The sequence below is a fragment of the Leucoraja erinacea genome, chromosome 20, assembly GCF_028641065.1.
Source record: "Leucoraja erinacea ecotype New England chromosome 20, Leri_hhj_1, whole genome shotgun sequence".
Lineage (NCBI taxonomy): Eukaryota > Metazoa > Chordata > Chondrichthyes > Rajiformes > Rajidae > Leucoraja > Leucoraja erinaceus.
In genome coordinates, this window is record NC_073396.1 from 17,916,533 (window position 1) to 17,943,419 (window position 26,887).

Consider the following 26,887-nt stretch of genomic DNA (forward strand, 5'->3'; position numbering starts at 1 on the left):
TCTTATCATTTTATTTATTCATGTGTGTATATATTTATATTATATTTATATGGACACATTGATCTGTTTTGTAGTAAATGCCTACTATGTTCTGTATGCTGAAGCAAAGCAAGAATTTCATTGTCCTACCAGGGACACATGACAATAAACTCACTTGAACTTGAACACTATCAACTATCAGGCTTGAATCTTACTGCATAACCCTAACCATAAACCTGACCTTGGAAACTATCTATTGTGGGCGTTGTATAGGTTGCACTATGTACTTTGGTCTGCAGTACTATGATTTAGTTACCGCTATTATTGATAATTTATTGCAATATTTATTGTATATTTATTTGTTGTTGCACTGATGTGTTTCTCAAGATGCAGCAAATAAGAACTTAATTGGTCTGGTCCTGGTGCATATGATTTTTGATGGCCTTTCTTAAATAAAAAATCTCATAACCTTCATTACCTTTTACTTTGTTTTACGCAAAATAAAGTGATTGAATTTAATGTCCTCTAATAGGATGCTGTATTTTAATGAATACAGGAAAATGTACACATTGCTCACAATTAGTGCATTCACTTCAATGATATATTGCTTGCTACCAACAACAAAATCAAAAGATTACCTGCAGCAGGTCATCGCTAAGTACCTCAGTCTTCTCAGCTCTGAAACGTAAAACACCAATGATTAGAATCACATCTGAAATCTGGAGGAAGAGTAGTAAACCCAGTTACAGGAAAGTCTAAAACATGTCATTAATGCAGCAAACTGTCTCTTTTCAAGTCCATTCATGTGTTTGTTTAACACTTTCATTACCATCAACTCCGCATACTTTAGTCCTACACTTCAGTCACTTCTATCACATGCTCAGCACGTCCATGTGCCTATCTAAAAGCCTCTTTAATGCCACAAAGGCATCGGTATCCACTGCCACCCCTGGAAGTGCGTCCGAGGCCCCCATCACTCACATCTCCATTAAACTTTCTCCCTCTCACCTTATAGTCATGCCCTCGATTGTTAGACATTTCCACCCTGGGGAAAAGGTTCTGGCTGTTTCCCCTTTCTATGCTTCTCATTATTTTATATGCTTCTATCAAGTCTCCCTTCAACCTCCAACATTCCAGAGTAAACAATCCAACTATATCCAATCTCTTCTTGTTCCTGAAACCTTCTATACAGGCATTGTTCTGGTAAACCTCTTCTGCATCCTCTCCAAAGCCTCCACATCTTTCCTGCAATGGGGTGACCAGAACTGCACACAACATTCCAGATGTAGCCTAACCAAAACCCTAGAGAGCTCATCATGACTTTGACTCTTATATTCAATGCCCCTATCAATAAAGGCAAGCATACCACATGTCTTTTAAACTACCCTATCTACTTGTGGTGCCAAGTTCAATGAGCCGTGTGCTAGGATTCCAAGATCCCTCTGCACATCAATGCTGTTAAGGGTCTTTCAGGGTTTACAGCCTCTTTGATTACCCACAGCATGCTGATCCGGCACTTTGATCAACGGGCCTGTAAATGACTTCCACATGTCATCTGCTTTGCCCCAATTTAATACATTCCCCCAACATCTAGATGTTTCCCTGTTCAAACCAATCTTAAAACTTATGGCGTTGTGATCAAAAATGCTCTTACACCATAACGCCAGTCACCTGGCCAGGCTCGTTTCCCAATGTAAATTCCAGTATGGTCTACCTGGAAAATATCCAGCTTATAGAATTTTAAGGAAGCACGAGAAAGATACAAGAGTAAGGGGGTGCCCTACAGAAAATTCAATGTGGTAGAATAGGGAAAGGAAGGGAAACGGCAGTGACTGCAGATTTATGGCCTGAATCCTTGCGAGCTCCACATTCTCTGCTGGAAATTAGCATGATGAAACAGAGGAAAGAGTTTAGGAAGAGATGAATACAAATACATGTTCAGTTAGTCAGATTATTTCTGACATCCAACTGGGATTGGAGCAAGCCCACTGCTGAACATCATCTTAAATCAGCCTTGTTATAAGATACTCCCAAACATAGGAACTAAGATTAAAACCGAGTACCAATGACTTACACACTGCTTCAATGCTTCACATTATTTTAGACATGCTGATATTTTAGACATAAAGATCCGTGTCAGTGTGTGGCTCATTCCACCCATCTTTGTTCCATGCTCAGCTATTTTGCTTCATCCTGAGGCAATGTTCAAAAACAAGATAAAGGATTGAATGTCCCCAACTCAGCCATTCTTTGGAAGATCAGCCAAATTACCGCACAATTGAAGGAAGAAATTGATGAGACCGGCAAAATATTACAAAAGGAAATCCTGTGGTTGTTGAGTCTACATCCAGCATCTGTATTTTAATCATTCCTCAGAGGCCAGTTATTTGTTAATACTGGGCCCATGCAACTTGAAACAAGTTCACAGGAAATGCTCTGCTTAACGATTTGCCAAATTAATGTAGCAACAACAGATTTAAATTAGTCAGGTTGTATTTGCATTTGTGGCACACTGCATTCAGTATTAATAATTACTCTGCTCATAATTCCAGTGTTTAGCTGAATTGTTTTAATATTAATTATTCTTTCTATTTATTTCAACTCCCTTATTTTAATAGAAGATTAAAAGGATGATGAAGAAATGGATACAAGAAGAGGCCTTGCTATAGTCCAGAGCTTTAGTGACACCATAAGGAGCATGGGTTTCAGTTTTGATCTTATTTCCAAAAATTAACTTCGAAATAAATTGTTGTAAACAACTTTCTTTTATGTAATTTATGACCTTGAATCGACTGGCAATGTTTAGGATTCCCATCATCAATACCCTGGTGGACACCATTGTCAAATAACTCAACTGGACCAACCTCATAACTCTTGGCTGCGAGAGAAGGTTAGAGACTGGGTATCCTGTTGAACGTAATTCATGTCTTGATACCCAAGAGTGAGGAGTTTGATAGATAATGTTCCTTTTCTTGGAAGACAGCAGTGCCAACAACTCTGAAGTACCTTGATATCATCTGGGACATAACACCATGCTTTATTGGTATCCCATCCACCACCTTAAACATTAAATCCCTCTTCCACCACACTGTAGTTGCAGTATATACCATCTATAAAATGCACTGGGTAGTTACTCATCCAGACTGCGCCTATATCTTCTGACACCTTTGCAAGAAACAACAAGGGCAGCAGGTGGATATGAATACCATGAGCTGCAGGTCAAGTCACACACTATCACAAATGGAAAATATATCAACAGGCTTTCTTCTTTGCTGGATCAAAATCCTGGAACTTTGTATCCAACAGGTTACCAGCTTCTAAAAAGTTCAAGTTCAAGTGGGTTCATTGTCATGTGTCCCTGTATAGGACAATGAAATTCTTGCTTTGCTTCAGCACACAGAACATAGTAGGCAAAACAGATAAGTGTGTCCATATACCATAATATAAATATATACACATATGAATAAATAAACTGATAAAGTGCAAATAACAGAAAATGGGTTATTAATCAGAGTTTTGTCCGAGCCAGGTTTAATAGCCTGATGGCTGTGGGGAAGTAGCTATTCCTGAACCTGGTTGTTGCAGTCTTTAGGCTCCTGTACCTTCTACCTGAAGGTAGCAGGGAGATGAGTGTGTGGTCAGGATGGTGTGGGTCTTTGATGATACTGCCAGCCTTTTTGAGGCAGCGACTGCGATAAATTGCGATAAACTGCAGTTTATCCAGAAGAAATATCTTATTCTAGTACACCTTCACATTATTTCACTTTAAAATAATTGGCCAGCGGTACAGCAAATATTTAGGAATGCTAATGTGATGTTAGTCTTTATTGGAAGGGGTATAAAGTATAAACACAGTGAAATGTTGATGCTACTTTACATATGCTAACAAGACCACAACTGGGGAATCCACATTTAAGGATAAAATTGCATTAGAGGTAGAGCAGAAATTATTCACAAGGATGATTCCTGTGATCAAGTCACTGAGCAGATCCAAGCTTACTGGAGTTGAGAATGAGTGTGACCTTATTGAAATTTTGATTGAAGCGTATTGATGGTGTGGAAACCGAGAGGATGTTGTTCCTGTTGAGGTATCTAGAATCAGGTGGCATTTTTTTCTGAATAAGGGTTGCCCATTTAGCACAGAGGTAAGGATTTCTTCTCTCAGAGACTTTTGATTTCTTTGAACATAAAACTATTAATGTGGAATCATTGACTATATTGAAGGTAAAGATTGACTGATCACCGATTGGCTTCTCAACTGATTTTCAGTCTTTTTTCTTACACTTGAATGTATCCCCATTTATGGGTTGCAGAACTGTATGAGCTTTCAAGACAAATCTGAAAATAAGTCACAAAAATAAAAAATAATCTGAAGTTAAATAATGTTGCGGCGCCATTACTGTTTTCAAACAGTCTGGCCGCTTCTTCTGCCTTCCAATATGCAAAAAAAAAAATCCTCTATTACCGATGATGTACCGTGGTGTCATGATATTATGTTGGTGACTTTTCTTATTCCTTGTGTTACCCCCATTATGCTGTACTCCATTCAATGTAGGTTTTGCAAGCCCGCACTTGCAAAATTCAGAATGAATACCTTATGCGAACATTCTTCAGTTCAGCTTGATGAAGCATGAATTAGAACAATCAATTAGGTAGTACCATTAATCTAGTCGGACAGGTTCAGGGACAACTGCAAATGTAAACAGTGAGCACGCTGTCTGCAACGACAATGGAGGATAAAGGTAAATTATTCTGCAAGTTTACCACTCACAAGTTGTTGAGTGAGCATTTAAGGATATTGATCTGGAGTTCAAAATACTAATACTCTGGTCTGACACTGGAAGGCTATTTTAAATTTCCACGACAGAGCATATCACATGTTCAGCTTTGGAAATGTACCTTTTTTCCACCCAATTATCTTGTGTGGTAAGTTAAGAGCATGAAATAATAAAATATAAAAGCACAGTTGTAACAGCAACGCAAGAACCATTACCTGAATGTTGATGGTTAGAGACACAATGCCAAGACGTTTTCACCAAAAATACCAACAGCTATTTTTAACTCAAAAATTACTAGTTTCCTCAAATGTCATGTTTCAATTGTAATACAACAGAAAGAGACAAATGTCCTCAAAAAGTATACAAATTTCACAGAATTTTATATTACTTAAAGTGGGTTACATTCAGCCATGCCCTTGGCTCAAGTCTTGTAGGACTTTCAAGAGCCCGCACAATGTTTGGGATTGTTCACAATGCTTGAAGGCATAACATTCACTAAGGAAAGACATTTAATGCCGAGGGCAGCAATTGTTTGTGGTAACTCAAAACTTGGTATGGGCACGTTTCTTTCCTAGGTTGAAATATGGGTTCCTAAAAAAGGCTGCATTGTAGCCTTCTTATAAACATACCTAAGTTTGTAATGAGGCATAAAAACGAACTGAGAGAAAATCTTTGGAATTACTCGCTTTATGCCAGGATTCTTCAGCTGAAATATTTGTGTGAAATGGATGCACAAATTATTTGAATATAAACTCGCAACAAATATATTTTTTAAAAGGCACAACATATACGTAGAATGGCAATGCATTCACAGACATGTACACCAAATAACTATTGCTTGTAAACAAGGAACAGAAATAAGCCAAACTTACCTAGTGAGTTACCAAACTTCCCCACAGCCATCAAGCTATTAAACCTGGCTCGGCCAAAACTTTGATTATTAATAACTAATTATCTGTTATTTGCACTTTATCATTTTATTTATTCATGTGTGTATATATTTATATTATAGTATATGGACACATTGATCTGTTTTGTAGTAAATACCTACTATGTTCTGTGTACTGAAGCAAAGCAAGAATTTCATTGTCCTATCAGGGACACATGACAATAAACTCACTTGAACTTGAAGTGCAAAGAAAGCACAGCAGCATCCCTGCGGCTACTTTTTCATCCTTAGATGTTTTGACTGGTTCTTAAAACTGCAGATTATCCAGAATAAATGTCTCTGTGGTATGCTTTCAAATAAATTGCCTTTTTCCAGAAAAACAAACCTGAGGATTGTGGAATTCATTTACCCTGTGCCCGACATTTCAATCTGCTTCATATTTAGAAATGACTGAAGAATATAGCCGCCATTAATCATTGAGTTCATTAGATAGAAGCAGCATCAAGAGATCTGATATTAGAAGTGAATGGATTTAAAGAGACATTATAACTTGTAACGGTGGGCATTTATGTCACGAACTTGTACGAATCACCACAAAAATGAATCTGCATTGCTGTACTCCAAGCTGGAGAACCCGGTCAGGGTTTCATTATAAATGCACCAGAGAGTGCCAGATGTTGAGAAGAGAAATCTTTGATGCCAGAAAGGTCTCCATTCATAACACAAGCCAACATCAGGCAAGTAGCTCCAGAACGGCGATGCAATGCGGGAAAAGGTGCATAACAGAAGGAAGTTGGAACGGACTTAAGTAGCATCAAATTTATCAACTCTAATTTAGTTATTTAGAAAAACAGCATGGAATCAGGCCCTTCAGCCCACGCTGACCAGCGATCACCCATATGCTAGCTCTATCCAATACACTAGGGCCAATTTAGAGAAGCCAATTAAGCTACAAACCTGCAAGTCTTTAAAATGTGGGAGGAAACTGGAGCACCCAGAAAAATCATGCAGTCACAGGGAGTAAGTACAAATGCTGTACATATATTACCCGAGGTCTAAATCGACGCGGGTCTCTGGCGCTGTACGGCAGCAACTCTACCGCTGCACCACTGTGCCGCCCATATCTTGACATCTACCCTGTTGTGCCCCATTACAACCTTACATTGCATTACAATGTCTTAATATGATCATTCCTCATTCTTCTCAACTCTGAAGAATACAAACCTAAGTTTTCCGCCTCTGAGTAAAATACAAAGTGCTGGATTTGTAGCAGGTCAGGCAGCATCCACCATGACAATGGACAGGCAACGTTTCGGGTTGAGACCTTTCCTCAGACTGAAAAAAGATCCCAATCCAAAACTGAAGAAGGGTCCCATCCCAAAACATGAGCTCCTCCAGCACTCTACGATCTGCTCAAGATTCCTGCACCTACAGTTCTGTGTGTCTCCCATTTATAGCCTTTCTGGTCCCTGGATTTAACCCTGGGAATCTCCTTTGGAATGACTCAGTCATATAGCACAGAAACAGGCCCTTCATCCCAACTTTCCAATGCCGACCAAGATTCCCCATCTATGTTAGTCCCACCTACATGCTATTGGCCCATATCCCTCTAAACCTTTCCTATCTATGTATCTGTCCAAGTGTCTTTTAAATGTTGTTATAGTACCTGCCTCAACTACCTCCTCTGATAATTTGTTCCATATAACCATCCTCTGCTGTCTCCTTTAATAGGCAAGGTAAAACTGTGCATGGTATCCCAGGCATTAGCTCACTATTGCCCTGTACAACTATAACAAAATGTTCTTCTTTCTAAACTCCAACCCTCTTGCATTAAAGGCCAATGCAACATCTGCCTTCTTAACTGCAAGGGGCGATTGCCTGTTAACGTTTTGGTTTAGTGTATATTTTCTTTGTTCACGCTCCTTAATCATATCCTAGAACGGAATAGTTCTCAATTCAGATGCCCAACATTCTTACCAAGTATGGTAATAGTTGTTGCAAAGGAGCACAGAACAACTAGGATTTATATAGCACATTTTACATGGATAGCATGCTTCACAAAAGGGTTATCACAGCAACACTTGACTCGCAGAAACTAGAAACAAGGAAATGCACAGCCTGACATGCAGGGTATTTTCTACGGCCCTGCATTTTGCAGCCTTTATATTCCTTTGTTTGCGCTCATTCTAAATGCTTTCATTAACGTATCGCCCGATAACTTCATCAACTGCCAATCATTACAGCCACCTGATCAAAGATATTCTCTTTGGTCTCTCCTCAGCCGAGCTGCAATTGGAAACTAATCTGTTGATCCTCTTTCCTAGTTCCGAGAGAAGTGTGTTTCAGCTGCATTTCTTTACTTTGTTTCTCTCCAAAGATGCTGCCTGACCGCTCAGCGCTTCCAACATTTTCTGCTTTATTTTAGATTTCTAATACTGCAGTATTTATTTAATTCCATCACAATCAGGCAGATTCTCCTAATCCATCAAAACTTTTTCTTTCCCGCAGGTGATGCAACAACCATAGCTCATGATACGGTCTTTCACAATGGGTGATCTTAAGCAGTGGTCTTAACCTTAGCATTTCATACTGACATACTTCAGTAGAGCAACCCCTTTCCATGTCTCTGCCAGCTCTCAAAAGTAATCCAATAAATCGCTCTCCTGATAGAAGCCAATTAACCTGCACATCTTCTGGTGGTCAAGATTGAACCTGTGACTACTGAGGCAGCAGCCCTACTTGCTTCACTATTGTGCTGCCTCAAGATTTGGCTGAGATAGTGATCTTATCTCTCTAGAGTGATTCAGATTCAGATTCAATTTTAATTGTCCACTCCATCTAAAAGGGAGGACACAGTTCAGCACATAATGAAATACACCAGGAGACTGTAATGACAAGGATCTAAATGGGTAATAAACAAACCTTCAATGTAGAATCAGAAGTGGAACTAATGGCAAGCTCCATGGTGGGGATGCATAGAGAGTCATAGGACCATACAGCATGATAGCAACTCCTTTGGCCCAACTCATACATGCCGATCAAGATGTAAATCTGAATTAGTCCCATTTATCTGCATTTGGCCCACATTTCTTTGAACCTTTCTTGACAATGTATCTGTCAAAGATATTTAAATATTGTTATAGTATCCATCTCTACCCTTCCTCTGGCAGCTCGTTCCATATATGTGCCAAACTGCATAAAAAAGTTGCCCCTCAGGTCCTTAATAAAGTTTTATTTTTCCACCTTAAACCTATGCCCTCTAGTTTTAGATTCTAACTAACCCTAGAGAAAAGAATATTACCATTCACCTTATCTATGATCCTCATGTTATAAACCTCTATAAGGTCACACGTCAGCCTCCTGCACTCTGTCCAAATTCTCTTTTAAGAAAAGGTGAAATTAATGGCTTCACTGCTCAGTTGCAGAAAGCCATGTGCCTCAAAATTCAATAATTTCTGAATAGTCACACCAAATACCTGTTGCACAATTAGCTGGGATGTAATATTTCATTATAATTCTACTGAAAACGTGGATTGCTTACCTGTTTAAAGTGAGTCTCAGCATACCAGACTTCCCCAACCCAAGGGCTCCAGCTCGGAAAGGATACAGATGGAGAAGGGTACATAGAGAAGTAGCAATATCTTTGTTTAAATATAGTCAAATGGAGGTGGGAGCAAGCTTCTGTCCAACATTATGGTACAGACTGTTCGTCAGAGTCTATTAATACAAACGAGAACCAGGCCACAAAATAATCTATTCTAATTTGCATGCAGTTATCAAACAAACACCATTGTTTGCAAAGGTTGCAGGATATTGTCTCTCAATTATCCTATGTCAATTACAAAACAATCTTCTGTTGATATTTATCCAAAGTTCTCTTGTTAAACAGTGTAACATCCAGTGATACTTTAGGACACTGAAAATAGTAATTCTCTGTGGGACATCCTGGTTTTATACCATGGCCATAAAATCATAGAGGGATGGAAACAGACCATTTGGCCCATCTCGTCCATGTGGGCACCCATCTGTATTCATCCCATTTTCCAGAATATGGCCTGTATCCTTCTCTGCCTGGGCAATTCAAGTGCTTGGCCAGACACATTAAATACTCTGCAGTGCATTCTAGAGACTCACCACTCTGAATGAAAGAGGACACCTCACAGCCCCTCTAAATATCTCCCCTCTTATTCTAAATCTATCTCTATGACTTTTATCTACCTCCAACATTTCCTGTAGTCTACCCTATCAGGGTATCATGCCTCATAATGACTAAATATCAGGAGTCACATAATCCCTTGACCAATTTCATCCTGGGTCTATTCAAAATAGTGTGATTATTCGTTGTTATTACATTTATATATTATTCCACTGTATGTGATTTACCCTGGATTGGTTTTGGTACCACGGGTTAGTGTGTATAGGAATAGATGGAAAAGTGAGGAGAATGCATAACTGAAGGCCTGTACAGCCTAGATGGGCTTTACGTTTGTAGATGATTGAACCCTTTCTGGGAAATATGTCTGTGGATACTCCTGCCAGCTGGTCTACGTAGGTTGGGATGACACGGCGGGACTAGTTGCTTTCTGTGGGTTCACTCCCAAGAAGGCCGATCTGAAATCTGCGACAGTGACCATGGGTACAGGTGCATCCTAAGGGTCAGGGTGGAATGACGTTATTGCACTGACCTTTTCATTGAACGCATTGAGTTCATCAGAGAGGGACGTGTTATTGCCTGCAACCCTATCCATTAGTTCATGCAAGCCACAATCAACAGTTCAGAACCCACAGAAAGCAACTAGCCCAGCCGTGTCTTCAGGACATGCGTAGGCAGGAGTATTTACAGGCATCTTTCCCAGAATCAACAGGACATCAGTACGGTTATCCCAGGGCACTAGCCTGGTCCAGAATTCCGTCTTGGCATCCTCGATGAATTTGTCAAGGTTCTAAATCGATTTATTTTACTGCTTGGGATTGTTTGACTTGAATATCGTAGACACAAACTTTATCTGAGAGTACACTTCATGATTCATCCACTGTTACAGATTGGGAACACTCGTATTGTCTGCTTTGGTACGCATTCCGCTACATATTTACTGATGAAGTCTGTGATAACAGTGGCATAATCATTTAGGTTGGCTGTTGAGACCTTGAATATAGACCAGTCTACTTACTCAAAATAAATTGTGAAGTATCTCATCTGTTTCCTCAGACAAAATAAAATAGGCAAGTCTAATGGAAGGAGTAGGCTAAACAGGAGGGGGAGCATGAGAAGACCGGTGGGTTTAACGGCATTTACTTTAGCGCAAGGAGCTCACAGGTAAGATGGATGAGCTAAGCATGGATCAGCATTGTTACAATCATGGAAACGTGGTTGAGGGAAAGGAATGACTGACAACTCAATATTCTGGCCTACAGGTTTGATGTGCCATAGAGGAGCACGCGCAAAAGAGGGAGTGACGTACTGCTGATGATCAGGAAGGGTAGTGTCAAGTGGCATACAGCATACACTCTATATCTTCCCCTTAGCTCTACCTATTGTACTTGAGTTTGGCTTAATTGTATTAATGTATTGCATTATCTGGCCTGATTGGACGCAAGCAAAACAACGCTTTTCACTATACCTCAGGACGTGACAATAATAAACCTAAATCCTCCATTCCAGGCAAAGTCCTGGTGAATTATGATAATCAAAAATTACCCCCGAGTCGTGATCAGTTTGGCAAGTGGGCTGAGGAATGATCAATAGAATTTAATATAAACAAGTATAATAAGTACAATTGGACAGGTACATCAATAGGAATGGGACTAGCTTACATGGGGCATCTTGGTTTGTATGGACAAATTGGTTCAAAGGTGCTGCATTTTGGAAAGTTAAACCGGTGAGGGATCGTCACAGTGAATGGCAGGGCCCTATGGCGTGTTGTAGAGCAGAGAGATCTACAACAATACTTAAGACATTTGGACAAGATAGCAAAGGTTTGAAAGGATACAGGTCAAATGCAGGCAGGAGGAACTAGTGTAGATGGGGCATTTTGGTTGGCACAGTGAAGTTAGGTAGAAGAGTATTTCTATGTATGACTGGCTCTATAAGGGTAGTAGTTGACCTTGGATGTGAGAGGAGGTGTAGAGATTGGTGTGACGTATCCTGCAGTGGCTTGGGAAAGTACCTGGAAAGTATTTGAGTTGGTTAAGAAACGATGAGTGAAACAAGCCATTACGGTGGAAGCGGCCATACAGGTGAGGGAGAGGTTCACTGCCAAGGAGAGTGTAGTAGAGGGGAACTAATTGGGTGTCAGTTCAAGGAAGAACTGAAGGGCCCTGAAGCCTTCCTGGTGGAGAAAGGAGGTGTGAAGGCTTTGTTCAGATGAGTGCAGTTTGTACTTAGTCAATTCATAATTCAGTGTAAATTATTTAAAGAAATTACTTCATGTTTTTCAATGTTCAGCACTTGAAAAAATATCACGGAGAAGTAGCCTTTGTTCATCCATGGGTAAGATGAGGCAGTGGGAGACTAGGAATTGAAAGATATTGAAGTGTTGGAGAGAATTTGTGGTATCTTGGATGTAAACCAGAAGGGAATTAATAAGCGGGATCAAGACATTTGGAGAGGAATTCTGTGGGCCTGGGACAGGCAGAAACAAAAGGGGCCCTGCTTATGGATTTTGGGAAGGAATTAGAAACGGACAGTGGTGGGGAGAGTGGGTGAGAATATAACATTATGGAATAGAAATGTTGTGGAGCGTAGATCGCAGGAGGTGTTGAGGTCAGTGACAGTCTGGGAGATGGTGGCCTGGTGTTCGTGCATGGGGTTGTGGTCAAGGAATATGTATGAGAGGGAGTCTGAGAGCTGACATCTAGCCTCAGCACACTGCAAGGGCACTTCCCTTGTCAACAGGATTGTTCTTGATCTCCTCCATTGCCAGTGTGAGGCCACATACAAACGGAGGAATAGCATCTCATATTGCACTTGGGTAGCTGAGAACCCAACAGTACGAACATTAAATTATTTGGTTCTTCAGTTCAAAGGTAGTTCAAAGGTAGCTCAAAGGTTGCTCCTCTCACCAGCAATGTCCATATTGAAACAACAAATACTATAAAATGCCCTGTTGAACCAAGCAAGACACTTACAGAGAAATGTCAGAGCACAAACTGATCGTGTTTGGGCTCTGACATTTATGGTATGGTAGACAAAAATGCTGGAGGAACTCAGCGAGTGAGGCAGCATCTATGGAGAGAAGGAAAAGGTGACGTTTCGGGTCGAGACCTTTCTTCAGACTGGAAAAAAGTATTGTCCCTTTGCAATAATAAATAGCTTTATTTTTTTTTTTAATGTTGCAGCAAATGCAAAATAAATAACCAGAAAACATAAAATAATTCCTCTCATTCAACTTTTACAAAAGCTGCAATATTAGTGATGGGTGTGTTTACCAATTCTAGCACTGAATGATATTGGAATTATTGCAAGTACTTGTGGAAAATTGCATCGTTGGATCACTATAGGTTTTACTTTTCATGCCTCAAAAATTACATAGATGTTTTGTTTTGCATTATCCCAAATTCTTGATTCCTCTAATTACCAGAAAATTACCTGATTAAGAATGCTGTTTTCGGGTATGGCCAGATATAGATTAGTTGGCAAGCTGGGCAATAGCAAATGGAATTTAATCTCAACTAACATGAGGTAGTGGATTTTGGAAGGTTAAATAAGGGTGGGGCACATATATAAATGGCAGACCTCTGAAGTGATGCAGTAAAGATGAACTTTGGGGGAAAGCCCCAAAATACCCCAAAATGATATTACAGGTGTATATGGTGATGAAGGCAGATGGGATGAATTGAACATAGGACAATAAACTTGACTTGACTTGGAGACACAAGAGACTTGCAGATGCTGGGATCTTGAGCAAATAGTAATCTAAAATAGAGACCATTTTCCCCTCAACTCCTTGGTTCATTCATCCCTTCCCACCCAATACTCCCCAGATATTTTCCCCAGCAACCGTAGAAAATGAAAAACCTCCTCTCTCACTTTCATCCAGGAACCCTAGCTGCCCTTCCAGGTGAGGCAGAGATTCACATGCACTTCTTCAACCTCATCTCTGTATTAGGTGATCCCGATTTAGCCTCCTGGAATTCCTGGTTGCTAACCATTTTAACTGCCTTACCACTCCCATATAACCTTTCAATCCTTGGCCTCCTCCATTGCCATTGAGGCCACATGCAAATTGGAAGAACACACCTCATTTGGCTACACCCCAACAGTATGAAGATTGAATTTCAAGTAATATATTCCCTATCCATTCCTCTTTCCCTGCTCTCTTTTCATAAGTTCTCCCACCCCCAGGTACCGCATTTTTTGTTTATCCTCTTTCTTTCCCCTCCTCCCACAGTCTTCCACCCACATCCCTTTCTCCAGCTCTACATTTCACTCCGCCTCCTCTCCATATCTGATGGTCTTGTCTCCTTCTCACTTTTAACTTTTGTCACTTACTCCATCCATCTGCTAGTCAAACCCCCCTCACTACATCCTCTCTTTCTCCAGCTTTCTCTCCCCATGCCAGCAGTCTGAAGAAGGGCCCCGACTCAAAACATCCTAATTTCATAAGTCATAGGAGCAGAAGTAGGCCTTCCAGCCCATCAAATCTACGCTGCCATTCAATCATGGATGATCTATATTTCTCTCCCAACCCCGTTCTCCTGCCTTCTCCCGATCCTTTGCCCATTGCTTCCAAAGAAGCTGCCTGATGCAGTTCCTGCTTCACTCTGTTATTTTGACTAGAACATGGCCTGGATTCGAACATTTCAGTTATAAGGAGAGATACGGACAGGCAAAGTTTGTTTTCCCTGGAGTAGTGGAAAACAAGGGGTGACCAGGAGAGGTATATAAAATTACATATAATAGAAGCATATGGTATAACAGGCAGACAAGACATGGTGGGTTGAAATGCTCGTTTTTATGCTCTATGACATTATGACACTATAACAGTGACAAAATATGTTGATTCCTGCCTTGAATGCCATCAATGTCCGATTTGCCACAGCCCTCTTGGAGAGAGAATTCTAAAGATTCACTGTTCGCCAAGAAGAAATTATTCATTTCTGTTCGAAAAAGTCTACCTCGTATTTTGAGATTGTGACCCTCGTCCAAGACTCTTTACAGGAGAAGCATTCTCCCCAAATCTACGCTGTTCACAGATAAATGTGGGATGTTTCACCTTGACACATTTCATGCCTAAATGAGATAAAAACTCATTCTTCTTAACTAGAGCACAGAATCCTAGCCTACTCAATTTCTGCCATATTTCACTAGAAACAAAAACAGTAATCAGTCAACAGAGTTCTGTCTGTTTGCTTAATTATGCATTACACATACTTTTCCCCATCACAGCATGGTGGCGCAGCAGTAGAGTTGCTGCCTTACAACACCAGAAACACGGATTTGATCCGCACAGGTGCTTGTACGGAGTTTGTACGTTCTCCCCGTGACCTGCGTGGGTTTTCTCCGAGATCTTCGGTCTCCTCCCACACACCAATGACATACAGGTTTGTAGGTTAATTGGCTTGGTATGAATGTAGATTGTCCCCAGTGTGTGTGCGCGATGGTGTGAGTGTGCAGAAATCACTGGTTGGTGCGGACTCGGTGGGCCGAAGGGCGTTTCTGTGCTGTATCTCAGAACTAAACTAAAATGTACTGCACACGGATGGATTTTAAACCAGATTATAATTCAATCTTCTGACATTATAACATTTGGCACGGTGCGTCAAAGGCATAAACCAAGATGAGAATACAGTCTGTTCTCAGCATTTCACAATTCAGAATGCATTGTTCGACTTGTTGCCATTGTGTACTTCCTGCTTCAACTATTCCCAGCATTTGTAATGACAACATAACAAAATTTAAGTAATACAATTTACAATGGCTCAAAGACACTGGGGAATGATTTGTCATCATGCATAGGTACGATGCTCAAATTTGCATGCCAATAATAATAATATTTCAGGCACTTAGTACCTTTATAATGTTAGCAATTTTTGTATTTATTTCAATATTACACTATATATGGTGCCACAATGGCAGGATTCCAAACAAAACTCTCAGTATTTAAGGTGCCGTTCTGCACAACTGCATTTTGCAAAATACCCTCGAAGTTGGTAGCACTGTTCCAGTCATATTAGCAGTTGTTTTGAAAGTGCTGTGTGCATTGACTGGAACAGCTTATGACATGAGATGGCAACCTTGTTTCCGGGAAGTATTCTGGAGCTAGACACCAAATACTGGAGTAACTCAGCAGATTTAACTTTCTGTCCTGCTGTACTTGAACAAAGCTCTAATCATTCTTTACAGGTCTTCAATAATGAATGAAAAGGAATAAAGATGAGCTTGGAATGCATACACTTGGAAAAAGTAAGTTTTCAATTGTTCTATCATAACATGATTTTGAATATAGAAGTTGAGAGGTTATGTTGCAGTTGTATAAGACGTTGGTGAGACCACATTTAGAATATTGCATTCAGTTCTGGGCACCATGTTATAGGAAAGATATTGTCAAGCTTGAAAGGGTTCAGAAAAGATTTACGAGGATGTTGCCAAGACTAGAGAGTGTGAGCTTTGGGGAGAGGTTGAGTAGGCTGGGTCTCTATTCCATGGAGCGTAGGAGGATGAGGGGAGATCTTATAGAGGTATATAAAATCATGAGAGGAATAGATCGGGTAGATGCACAAAGTCTTTTACCCAGAGTAGGGAAATCAAGGACCAGATGACATAGGTTCAAGGTGAAGGGGAAAAGATTTAATAGGAATCCGAGGTGGATGCATGGAAGGTAGTTGAGGCTGGGACTAGGACAGGTTTAGAGGGTTATGGACCAAGCACAGGGAAGTGAGACTAGGGTAGCTGGGACATTGTTGGCCGGTGTGGGCGAGTTGGGCCGAAGGGCCTGTTTCCACTGTATGACTCTATAACAGTAGAAGCTCAAAATATTTATGAATGCTATTGGGAAAATTATTTAAAATATTTTCTGCAACATGAATATCAAAACTTACTGGATCCTGAACGTGCAATTCAAACATCTTCATGTTGATACATTGAACTCACCAATATTTGTTCGTTCTGGGGCCAAGAAATTGTTTGGTGCCTGGAAAACGGCATTAATTCAGCAGAGTGCAGGGAGGCCATTGAACATTTTGTTCAAAAGGCCCATGGCTGCAAATTCCAAAACACAATGGAAATGTTTGAGGTCCCTGGTGCAGGGTCAGAAATAAATTGGCTTAGTTCAAGTCAGGTTATGGAATCCAAAAGGGCTCCAAACACTTGCTGGGAAAAGTGTCAGTTATACAATTGAGAGGGAGATGTTGGGGTGCGCTTATGTATGTTAGATGGCCTACCTGTTCCCAGTGGCAGATTTCAAATTAGCAGCTTCCAATTTTGGGGCAATGGTGTCTCAGGTGACCTGTTCTGGGCCCAACATGTACATGTCATCACCAAGAAGGTGCACCAGTGCCTATACTTTCGTTGAGGTTTCAGGAGATTTGGCTCGTTAAGGGAATCTACAGATATATTAAGAGTAAAAGGGCTGGGGAGAGATTTGGCCCTCCTAAAGATCAGCACGGCTATCTTTGTGTAGAGTCACAAAAGATCTGAGAAATATTAAATATTTCTCATCCATTTTATGAGGAAAAGATCATGTAGACTAAGGAAATGAGGCACTTTGCGTCTTTTCTTGTAAACCAACATCTGCAGTTCCTTGCGTCTCCGACTTAGCAGGGATAGTCAGCATGGCTTTGTGCATGGGAAATCATGTCTCATGGATCTGATCAGAGGTCTTTGAAGAGATCGCCAAGAGGATTGATGAAAGTAGGGCTGTGGATGGTGTTTATATGGTCTTTGATAAGGTCAAACATATTTGGCTGGTTTGGAAGATGAGATCCAATGGAATTCAAGGTGAGCTAGCCAATTGGATTCAAAATTGGCTTGGAGGAAGAAGTCAAAGGGTAGTTGTGGAGAGCCGGCAGATCCGTTCACATTGCTGACTTCTGAGGCTGACTTTGTGTGCCTGTTAGTCTAGCAATACAGATAATCCAGAAAGGCTCTGGAATCAAGGGTGCTGGAAAATCGTGGGTAAATCTGTACTGATGTCTTGTTTTAAAGTTTCTTTTCACCGTCTGGTACAATTCATGTTTTAGTGTGTCGTGTGCATCTATGTGCCTGTGATGCTTTTTATGTACCTTAAATTTAAAAGTGCAGTTTCCAGTTTCAAACAGAAGATAAATCTAATAATTAAACTAGCACTGTGTGTATTGTGAAAGTCTTCCTAGTTATTTGTGAATATATCTGCAAATTGAATGATCCAAACCTATAATTCTAAACCATTTAGATTTGTATAAATGATAGAGAATCTGACATGCTGACTATTTTCTTGAGATAAACACAGGCTGTAATTCTTTCATCGTTCCGTTCCTGGTACATATGACAATTAAACACTCTTAAAACTCGTGTGTTTTGTGTGGGGGGTAGTGTGGGGGGGGGGGGTAAGGGGGAAACCGCTTCGGTCGCCTCCTCCATGGAGAGGCGAGTTTTTCCAGGTCGCCTCCCCCATGGCCTAACATCAAGGATCGGCGCGGCCTTTCCCGGAGACACGCCCGGGGCTTAAGCGGCGGGCGCAGCGTGGACACTCGTTGTGGAGCGGGTGAGCCCTCGCTGGGGCTCACTGGAGGGAAGCGCTCCGTTTCGTTGGCCTGGGGCAGCCAGCAGCCTGAAGTCGGGGTCTGCAGAGCTCCAGCTGGTGCGGCGTCTACAGCCCGGGATCCCTCGTGGGGGACCCGGGGGAAGAAGAAGCCATCACTGCCGGCCCGCGGCCAACTTCTACCGCGGGGCCGGCATGGACTCACCATCACCCCTGGAGGGGAGCTTCGACCGCCGGCCCTGCAGTCTACGGTGCTTCTGGCTGCGGCGGAGTCTTTAAATCTCGACCGATCGGCCTACACCATCTTAATAGCCCTTTTTCACGGGGCGACTTGACGCAAGATGTAGCCAGAGTGGAGTGGTCGTGGTCTAGCACGATATCACACGATATAACGGGGGTAGAGTAAAGAGTTCCCATGGTACTCGGCAATTCTGTCATTTGTGCGAGTAACTTGTCCGTCTCCCGATCTTTCCCGTTAATCGTGAATGAACATCATGGACTGTAGTGTAGTTAATCACGTGGCACAAATGATGTTACTTTGTTGTCACACACTATATTGGTTTTTTTCACCCGAGCTCTTTAATGAGCTGAAGAATAATCTGTTTTTTTAGACAAATGTTGTTTGATGTGATGCACCTTCTCTCAATATGTGCAAGAAGTCATCTTTTTATTTTGTCAAATATGAATAAAGACTGTGTCTCACATTGACCGTGATGATTGTGTTATTTTATGATGCACTGAAAGGTTAAACTTTCAGTGTGAAGAAGGCTCTCGACCCGAAACGCCACCCGTTGCTTCTCTCCAGAGATGCTGCCTGCCCCGCTGAGTTGCTCCAAGCAACTGGTGTCTATCTTCAAAGGCTCTCTCTCTCTCTCTCTCCCCCCTCCCCCCCCTGTAAAACTGGGACCCTGGTTCTGGACTGCCCCAACATCGGGAACATTCTTCCTCCATCTAGCCTGTACAATCCTGTACATACGATTAGACAGGTATCTAGTTATTTAATTCAATTAATCATTTCTATCGCCCAGCCTCTCATCTTTCAATCGGGTTCGGCCAGGAAGGAACTGCAGATGCTGGATTAAAACGAAGATAGACACAACATGTAGCTCAGCGGGACATGCAGCATATCAGAAGGGTCTCGACCCGAAATGTCACCCATTCCTTCTCCCCAAAGATGCTGCCTGCCGTCGAACTTATTCTCTTTAAACCGGCATCTGCTGTTCCTTCCGACACATACACAAGAAATAAGCAACTTTTCGGGCCGAAACGTTGCCTATTTCCTTCATTCCATAGATGCTGCTGCACCCGCTGAGTTTCTCCAGCATTTGTGTGTGTGGGTGGGAGTTGGGGGTAGAGAGATAAGGCAGCCTGAGGAAAGGCTCGCCTGTCAATTTCCCTCAGTAGATGCTGCCTGGCCCGCGGAGTTCCTCCAGTTAGAAACTGCTTTCAGACAAAAAGAGACACACTGACATTAATGAAATGTTTGTTAGCTAGTTTTATTAGATTTGTATGTAAATAGCAAACTGGCTGGATTCACACTATCCAACTTCCGGGTTCACCGTTCGCAGGAGTTCCCACGGTAATCGCAAGAGTTACTACGGATATTGCACTGGCCACTACGTTCATAAAATGTTGCAATGCTCAACCACAAGTGTACAAGTCACTCTTGGAAAAATTCAAACATGTTTGAATTTTCTCCCGAGTACCCAAGTTACACGATTACCTGCCGTTAGCGCCACGGTGGTCCACGAATGCCGTACTGTTACCGCACGAGGTTCCCACGATGTTAAACTCTGGTTACCTCTAGCGTCAAGTCGCCCCGTGAAAAGGAGGTTTAAAGCCGCGGTCTCCGGTGAGGAAGAGCCGATCCTGGACTGACTCTGGACTCTGGTCCTGTCCACGGGGGGGGGGGGGGGGGGGGGGGGGGGGGGGGGGAGGGAGGACTGGCCAAATTTTGTGCCTTCCACCACAGTGATGAATGCTGTGGTGGATGTTTGTGTTACAGTTTTATTGTGGTTGTGTGTTCTTTATTGTACTGCTGCTGACAACCCAAATTTCCACCGACCCTGGTTGTGTGGCAATAAATGATATCTATCTAACACACTCTATGCTCTGTAATAGGATAATTACAATGAGGTGTCACGTGCACTCAGAGAAAATCAGCCTACATCCATCATGCATAACTTTAACCTAACTATAAGAGGCAGTACAATGGTACAGTGGTAAAGCTGCTGCCTTACAGCACCAAAGACCCGCATCTGATCTTGAACTCGGATGCTGTCTGTACGGTGTTTGCACATTCGCCCTGTGACCGCATGGATTTTCTCCAGGTGCTCTGGTTTCCTCCCACACTCCAGATATGCAGATTTGTAGTTAATTTGCTTTTGTAAAATATATCCCTGATATGTATGATACGGGTGAGTGTTGGTTGGTTGGCATGGGCTCGGTGAGCCGAAGGTCTTGCTTCCATGCTGTATCTCAAAACTAAACAAAACTAACAAACATAATTTATGTTACCCTAACACACAAGCTGAAATGAAGGAACAGGTACATATGAACACTGTTTTTTAAAAACTGAAGTTCTCTGTTGTATCTCACAATAACAATCGTACAAAATACAATTTGTAAACTAAATAATCCTAACAAAAACATCTTTGTCTTTGCAACCTGAAACATAAACCATTCCTTGCCCCCACAGATTGGCTTGATCCCTTCGTCCAGCAAATGCCTGGAAGAGCTGATCTGTGAGAAAACTAACTCCCCCTCAGAACAGCACATTACATTTATTTCTGCATGTGCCACTTATTTCTATAGAAGCCCATTACACAAGGAGCAAAATGCTTATTAATATAAAAGAATAAAACCCAGAATTTCTGTCATCATGGAAAAAGGGAAAAGCTAATATTTGCCACCTTTTTTGTTTTTAAAATGTTAAAAGCACATTTCAAACAAAAAGCATAAAATGGAGAAAAAAACATAAAATGCTGGAGTAATTCAGCAGGTCAGGCCGCATCCTTGGAGAACATGGATAGGTGATGTTTCGGGTCCCAACAGGTTGAGTTCCACCAGCATATCGCTAAATGTCGGGACCCGAAACGTCACCTATCCATGTTCTCCAACGAAGCTGCCTGACCAGCTAATTTACTCAGCACTTTAAGTCTATTTTTGTAAACCAGCATCTACAGTTCCTGGCATATGGTGTCATCAACATCCCAAAATCTATTCTAAGCATGCATTTAACTTTTGACCATTCTAAGCGTGCATTCAGCTTTGACCCATTGAAACATGTGCCAATTTGTGCAAGCCTCAAATTACACTCTTGACATTATTACTCTTAAGATTCTGCATTTTAATTTGGTGTCTTCTTAGCTCAAGAACATACAAGCAAAACTTCATTCCTAATATTACACTTGTTAATCCTAGATTCCTGCCCCTTTCACTTTGGTCTTTAACCCTTCTGCCTACTTGTGGGTCAAACGTAATTCCTAACTGGAGGTTTAAATGCCTACTAGAACAAAATTCTCCTCTTATCTGAAGTTCAGAGACCAGCTCAACAACTCAAGGTGCAGTACTTGTTGCTGATGTGGTTGTTGGAGAAGTTCCCAGTTGACACAAACTTCTAGACATTGGTCTGCCATCCCCATCACGCTTAATATAATCAGTTGAAGTTTCAGTTCCCTTTAAATATTACCATGTGCCACACAGAAAGTTGCAGCTCGCTCATACGAGGGAAATGTGAGAAATGGAAACAGGATGCAGTCTGGGCAAGTGAAAGCAGTTTCTGTGAGATGCACATTGCACAATGCGTGTTCTGATATGTAGGAAATTCAAATTATTACCTGACATTTGGAAATTACTTTAAACACAGAGACTCACATTTTACATGTAGATACTTAGAAATCCTAATCCCAAATTCCTGCTGAAACATTTACTGCAGCTTTTTCTTTTAAATGCATCACTCAGCTTTAATTTGGCTAACTGTCCAACTTTAGTTGAGCAACCCCAAGCTATTTCTAATTCTGATAATGACTGCCCTTTTTCTTTCCATTATGAGGGTGTTACACTATTATTAACTTTTTTGAGGTTGTTACTTTTATTCTACATAGTTTAAAACATATATTTGTGGATACATCGTGCTATTCCTGGCCTCAAAAAGATCAACTATCAGTAATGTGTAGGAAAGAACTGCAAATACTGGTTTAAATCAAAGGTAAATGCGGGAGTATCTCTCCAGAGATGCTGCTTGTTCCGCTGAGTTATTTTGTGTCTACCTTCAACTATCAGAAATGTTGTATTTAATCATATTGGTGGAATCAGCAGTATATTTCTCGTGACATCAATGATTTGGAATTGAACGTGCTATTTATCAATTCAAGCCACATAACTGGTCTCTCTCAACCTCTGATTTGACTTTCATACTTTTTCCTGTATTCTGTCGTCAAATCAGTTCCAATGCTTCAGGCAGTCAGGTGCCCTGTCATATAATGTTGAGCAATATGCTCAACTTGTTACCACTAGGTTGTCTGAAGTCACACATGATTTATACTGTCTATAAATTATAAATTCAGAGTGGGAATGGTAATAATTTTTCTTTTTCCAACTAAAACTTTTATGATCAATGTATATAGTGTTCATTAAACAGATATAGCTTTCAGGCAGTAGAACCCCACCCCCCTGCCCCCCCCCCCCCCCCCCCCCCCCCCCCCCCCCCCCCCCGCCAAAACCCACATCAGTCTGAAGAAGGGTTTCGGCCAGAAACGTTACCCATTTCCTTCGCTCCATAGATGCTGCTGCACCCGCTGAGTTTCTCCAGCATTTTTGTGTACCCACATAGAATTTCATGGCCTTTTACAATCTGATGCATTTGATTGGGGAAGGAAATTATATGGGCACATTGTATGTTAATTGCAATAACAGTTTGAAATAATAGAAAGGGGACATAGATCTTAAAATTTGTAGTATTGCTTAAAACCTTGATAACACAATATGATTTTTAAGTCCGTGAAATTCACATTTTAATCAAAACTAGAAATCACAATTTACAAAAAAATGTCCCTACATGTTCCCCATAGTCCATCACCAATAAATCACATTGCAATCATTCTCCTCATGGATATAGTAAAACACGAGTTAAAGCCAGCTTGCAAAAAGTTCCAATCTTCAACAAAATCTACACCGCAGGTAAACGGCATTTGTTATTAACAATCTACAAAATACAGTCACCACATGCTTCATTTTATGCGCTAATTTCCATAACCATTTACACATTGATCTTTAATTCCTTTAGATATAATTGCTCCTATTCATTGATTGCTTTCTTGCAATGTTGCTGCATGTACGCTACTGATGTGTTTCTAGATAATGCAAATAATTATTTAAATATATATATTTCATCCTATAACTCTTAACCACATGGAATAGTAAGGATATATTAAATTTATGTATACTTCACATTATTTATTTATTAACTTTATGCAGGGCACATGCTGAACACAGTAAAGATGATCTAATGCAGGTTTCAAACTGAGAAATGTTTATCATTGTGATATTACCATCTAACATTATTCTATTGAAGGATTTTAGGGAAACCTCCAAAGCAGGTCAGAAGTGGGGGAAGAAAAAGATTGTGAACAATGTTCTTTATCATTCAATAATTAAACAAACATTCTTTTTTCAAATTTCACCTTGCTGCTTGCAACCGCAAAGGTGCCCATAGGTCAGTATATTGGCCTGGTCATTCCCAAGTACATCCAATGTGGGCTGTCTCTAACCAATCCTATAGTGAATCTCAAAAAGATGTCTGGCCGCTTAACTGCATATGCAAACTGAAACTTCAGGGATGGGTACTGGATGCCATTGTTTCTGGCCTTCAGAAAAATGGCAAGGATTATACATGAGCAATTTAATACTCTCAAAAATGTGGTTAGTTGGCAGAATTCCAGTTTATACTCAATGATTATTGCTTGAAGACAAGCTTTAATGGTGTGCAAGACAAGACAAAGTATTGGAGTAGCTCAGGAGATCATGCACTATCTCAGGAAAACATGTTTTCCCTCAGGTGATGTTTACCTCCAAAGCCATTTTTCTCCCACTATTTATTTCAATTAATTTAAGTGATTTTTAGTTTAGAGATATAACATGATTACAGGCCCTCGTCCAACCAATCCAGGCCAACCATGAATCACCCATTCACACTAGTTCTATGTTATGCCACTTTCTCGTCAAATCTCTACGCACTAGAGGCAATTTAGTGCCAATTAACCTACAAACCCACGTGTCTTTGGGACGTGGGAGAAAACCGGAGTATCCAGAGGATGCCCACAAGGAGGATGTGTAAACACCACACAGACAGCATCCGAGGTCAGGATCAAACCCAAGTCATTGGATTATTGAGGCAGTAGCTTTACCAGCTGCACCACTATACCACCCTTATTCAATTTTACTTCAACATTTCTTTTAATTCCATCCTACCAAATATTTTTGTCTCCAATCCTTACCTCAGGTATACAGCCAATTAAGATCACAACAATTAAGCCAATACAGCCAATTAATACAGCCAATTAAGATCTGCTATTCTTTTCCAAAATTCTTTCTGGCATTCTGAATTTTTATCTACACAACTCCATTGCGTTAAGACATACCATTTATATATTGTACAATTCTAGGAACTTTTCAATTATCAACTCTGCCTCACTGACTTGCATCAGCCTGACTCCAACATATTTACAGAATCCTTATTATTGACTCAATAACTGTTTTGCAATTCACTGAAAGTCCCAACCTTTACTTCTGCTGTGGCTGACTGTGATCACCATCCACCATAATGAAAAAACTATGAAGCTCTTGTCTACCTGCACATTCTTCCACTTTCCTTGGGGAGATAGGAGAAGGAGGAGCGGGAACTGCTCTACTCCTCTCTGATGCCATAGGGAAAAACTGGAACAAATTACACTCACTCTTGCCCAGTTAAAAGCACTCTCAAAACTCCAGATCAGAAGGTTATGGGTTTGGCCTTTACATAGGCATGAGCAAAAAGAAACCCAACTGATACTTCAGTATTGAAGGTGAATTGAAGATTGGTCTAATTATGTGATAAACCCAAAACGGTCTGGTCTCTCGGGTGGATGTAAAAGACTCATGACACAAAAGAGACTAATTATTTCCAATATTTGCCCACCATTTATCTCTGAATCGACATTTTTGAAAGCAGATCACTTGGTTATTACAAAATGTTGGATAAATTTAGCAGGTCAGGCAGCATATGTCAATGTTTTGGTTTGGGACATTTCTTCAAACTGAGTAAGAGGGAGAAACTGGAAAAAAGAGGTGGGGAAGATGCTCGAGTCAATTATTAAAGATGCAATAGCAGCGCATTTGGAAAGCAGTGAAAGGCTCGGTCAAAGTCAGCATGGATTTATGAAGGGGAAATCATGCTTGAATAATCTTCTGGAATTTTTTGAGGATGTAACAAGTAGAATGGATAAGTGAGAGCCAGAGGATGGGGTGTATCTGGACTTTCAAATAGCATTTGACAAGGTCCCACAGAAGACATTCATGTGTAAAATTAGAGCACATTGTATTGGGGGTAGGGTATTGACACAGATAGACAACTGGCTGGCAGACAGGAAACAAAGAGTAGGAATTAACGGGACTTTTTCAGAATGGAAGGCAGTGACTAGTGGGGTGCAGCAAGGCTCAGTGCTGGGACCCCAGTCATTTACAATATGTATTAGTGATTTAGACGAGGGAATTAAATGTAACATCTCCAAGTTTGCGGATGACACAAAGCTGGGTGGCAGTGTGAGCTGTGAGGAGGATGCTAAGAGGCAGCAGGATGACTTGGATAGGTTGGGGAAGTGGGCAGATGCAATATAATGTGGATAAATGTGAGGTTATCCACTTTGGTGGCGAGAACAGGAAGGCAGATTATTATCAGAATGGTGTCAGATTAGGAAAAGTGGAGGTGCAACGCGAAATGGGTGTCCTTGCACATCAGTCACTGAAAGTAAGCGTGCAGGTACAGCAGGCAGTGGAGAAAGCTAATGCCATGTAGGCCTTCATAGCGAGAGGATTTGAGTATAGGAGCAAGGAGGTCCAACTACAGTTGTACAACAGGGCCCTGGTGAGACCGCACCTGGAGTATTGTGTGCAATTGTGGTCTCCTAATTTGAGGAAGGACACAATTGCTATTGAGGGAGTGCAGCATAGGTTCATCAGGTTTATTCCCAGGATGGCGGGACTGACAGATGATGAAAGAATGGGTCGACTGGGCTTGTATTCACTGGAATTTAGAAGGATGAGAGTGGAGCTTACTTAAGCATATCAAATTCTTAAAGGATTGGACAGGCTTGATGCAGGAAAAATGTTCCCGATGTTGGGAGGAGTCCAGAACCAGGGCTCACAATTTAAAAATAAGGGGTTTAGGGCTAAGATGAGGAAAAACTTTTTCATCCAGAGAGTTATGAATCTGTGGAATTTTCCGCCACCGAAGGCAGTGGCGGCCAATTTACTGGATGTTTTCAAAGGAGAGTTAGGTTTAGCTCTTAGGGCTAAAGGAATCA

At 41.1% G+C, this 26,887-nt stretch overlaps 1 protein-coding gene across 6 annotated transcripts in view; it reads right to left on the reverse strand.

The window, feature by feature from the left end:
- LOC129706858 (rho GTPase-activating protein 17-like) overlaps positions 1–26,887 on the reverse strand; it is an 82,066-nt gene that overhangs the window by 47,742 nt on the left and 7,437 nt on the right. For all 6 annotated transcript variants that reach the window (XM_055651431.1, XM_055651429.1, XM_055651434.1 and 3 more), the window contains exon 2: positions 618–657. In XM_055651431.1, coding sequence (XP_055507406.1) covers positions 618–657 — 40 coding nt within the window. The remainder of the gene's footprint in view (positions 1–617; positions 658–26,887) is intronic.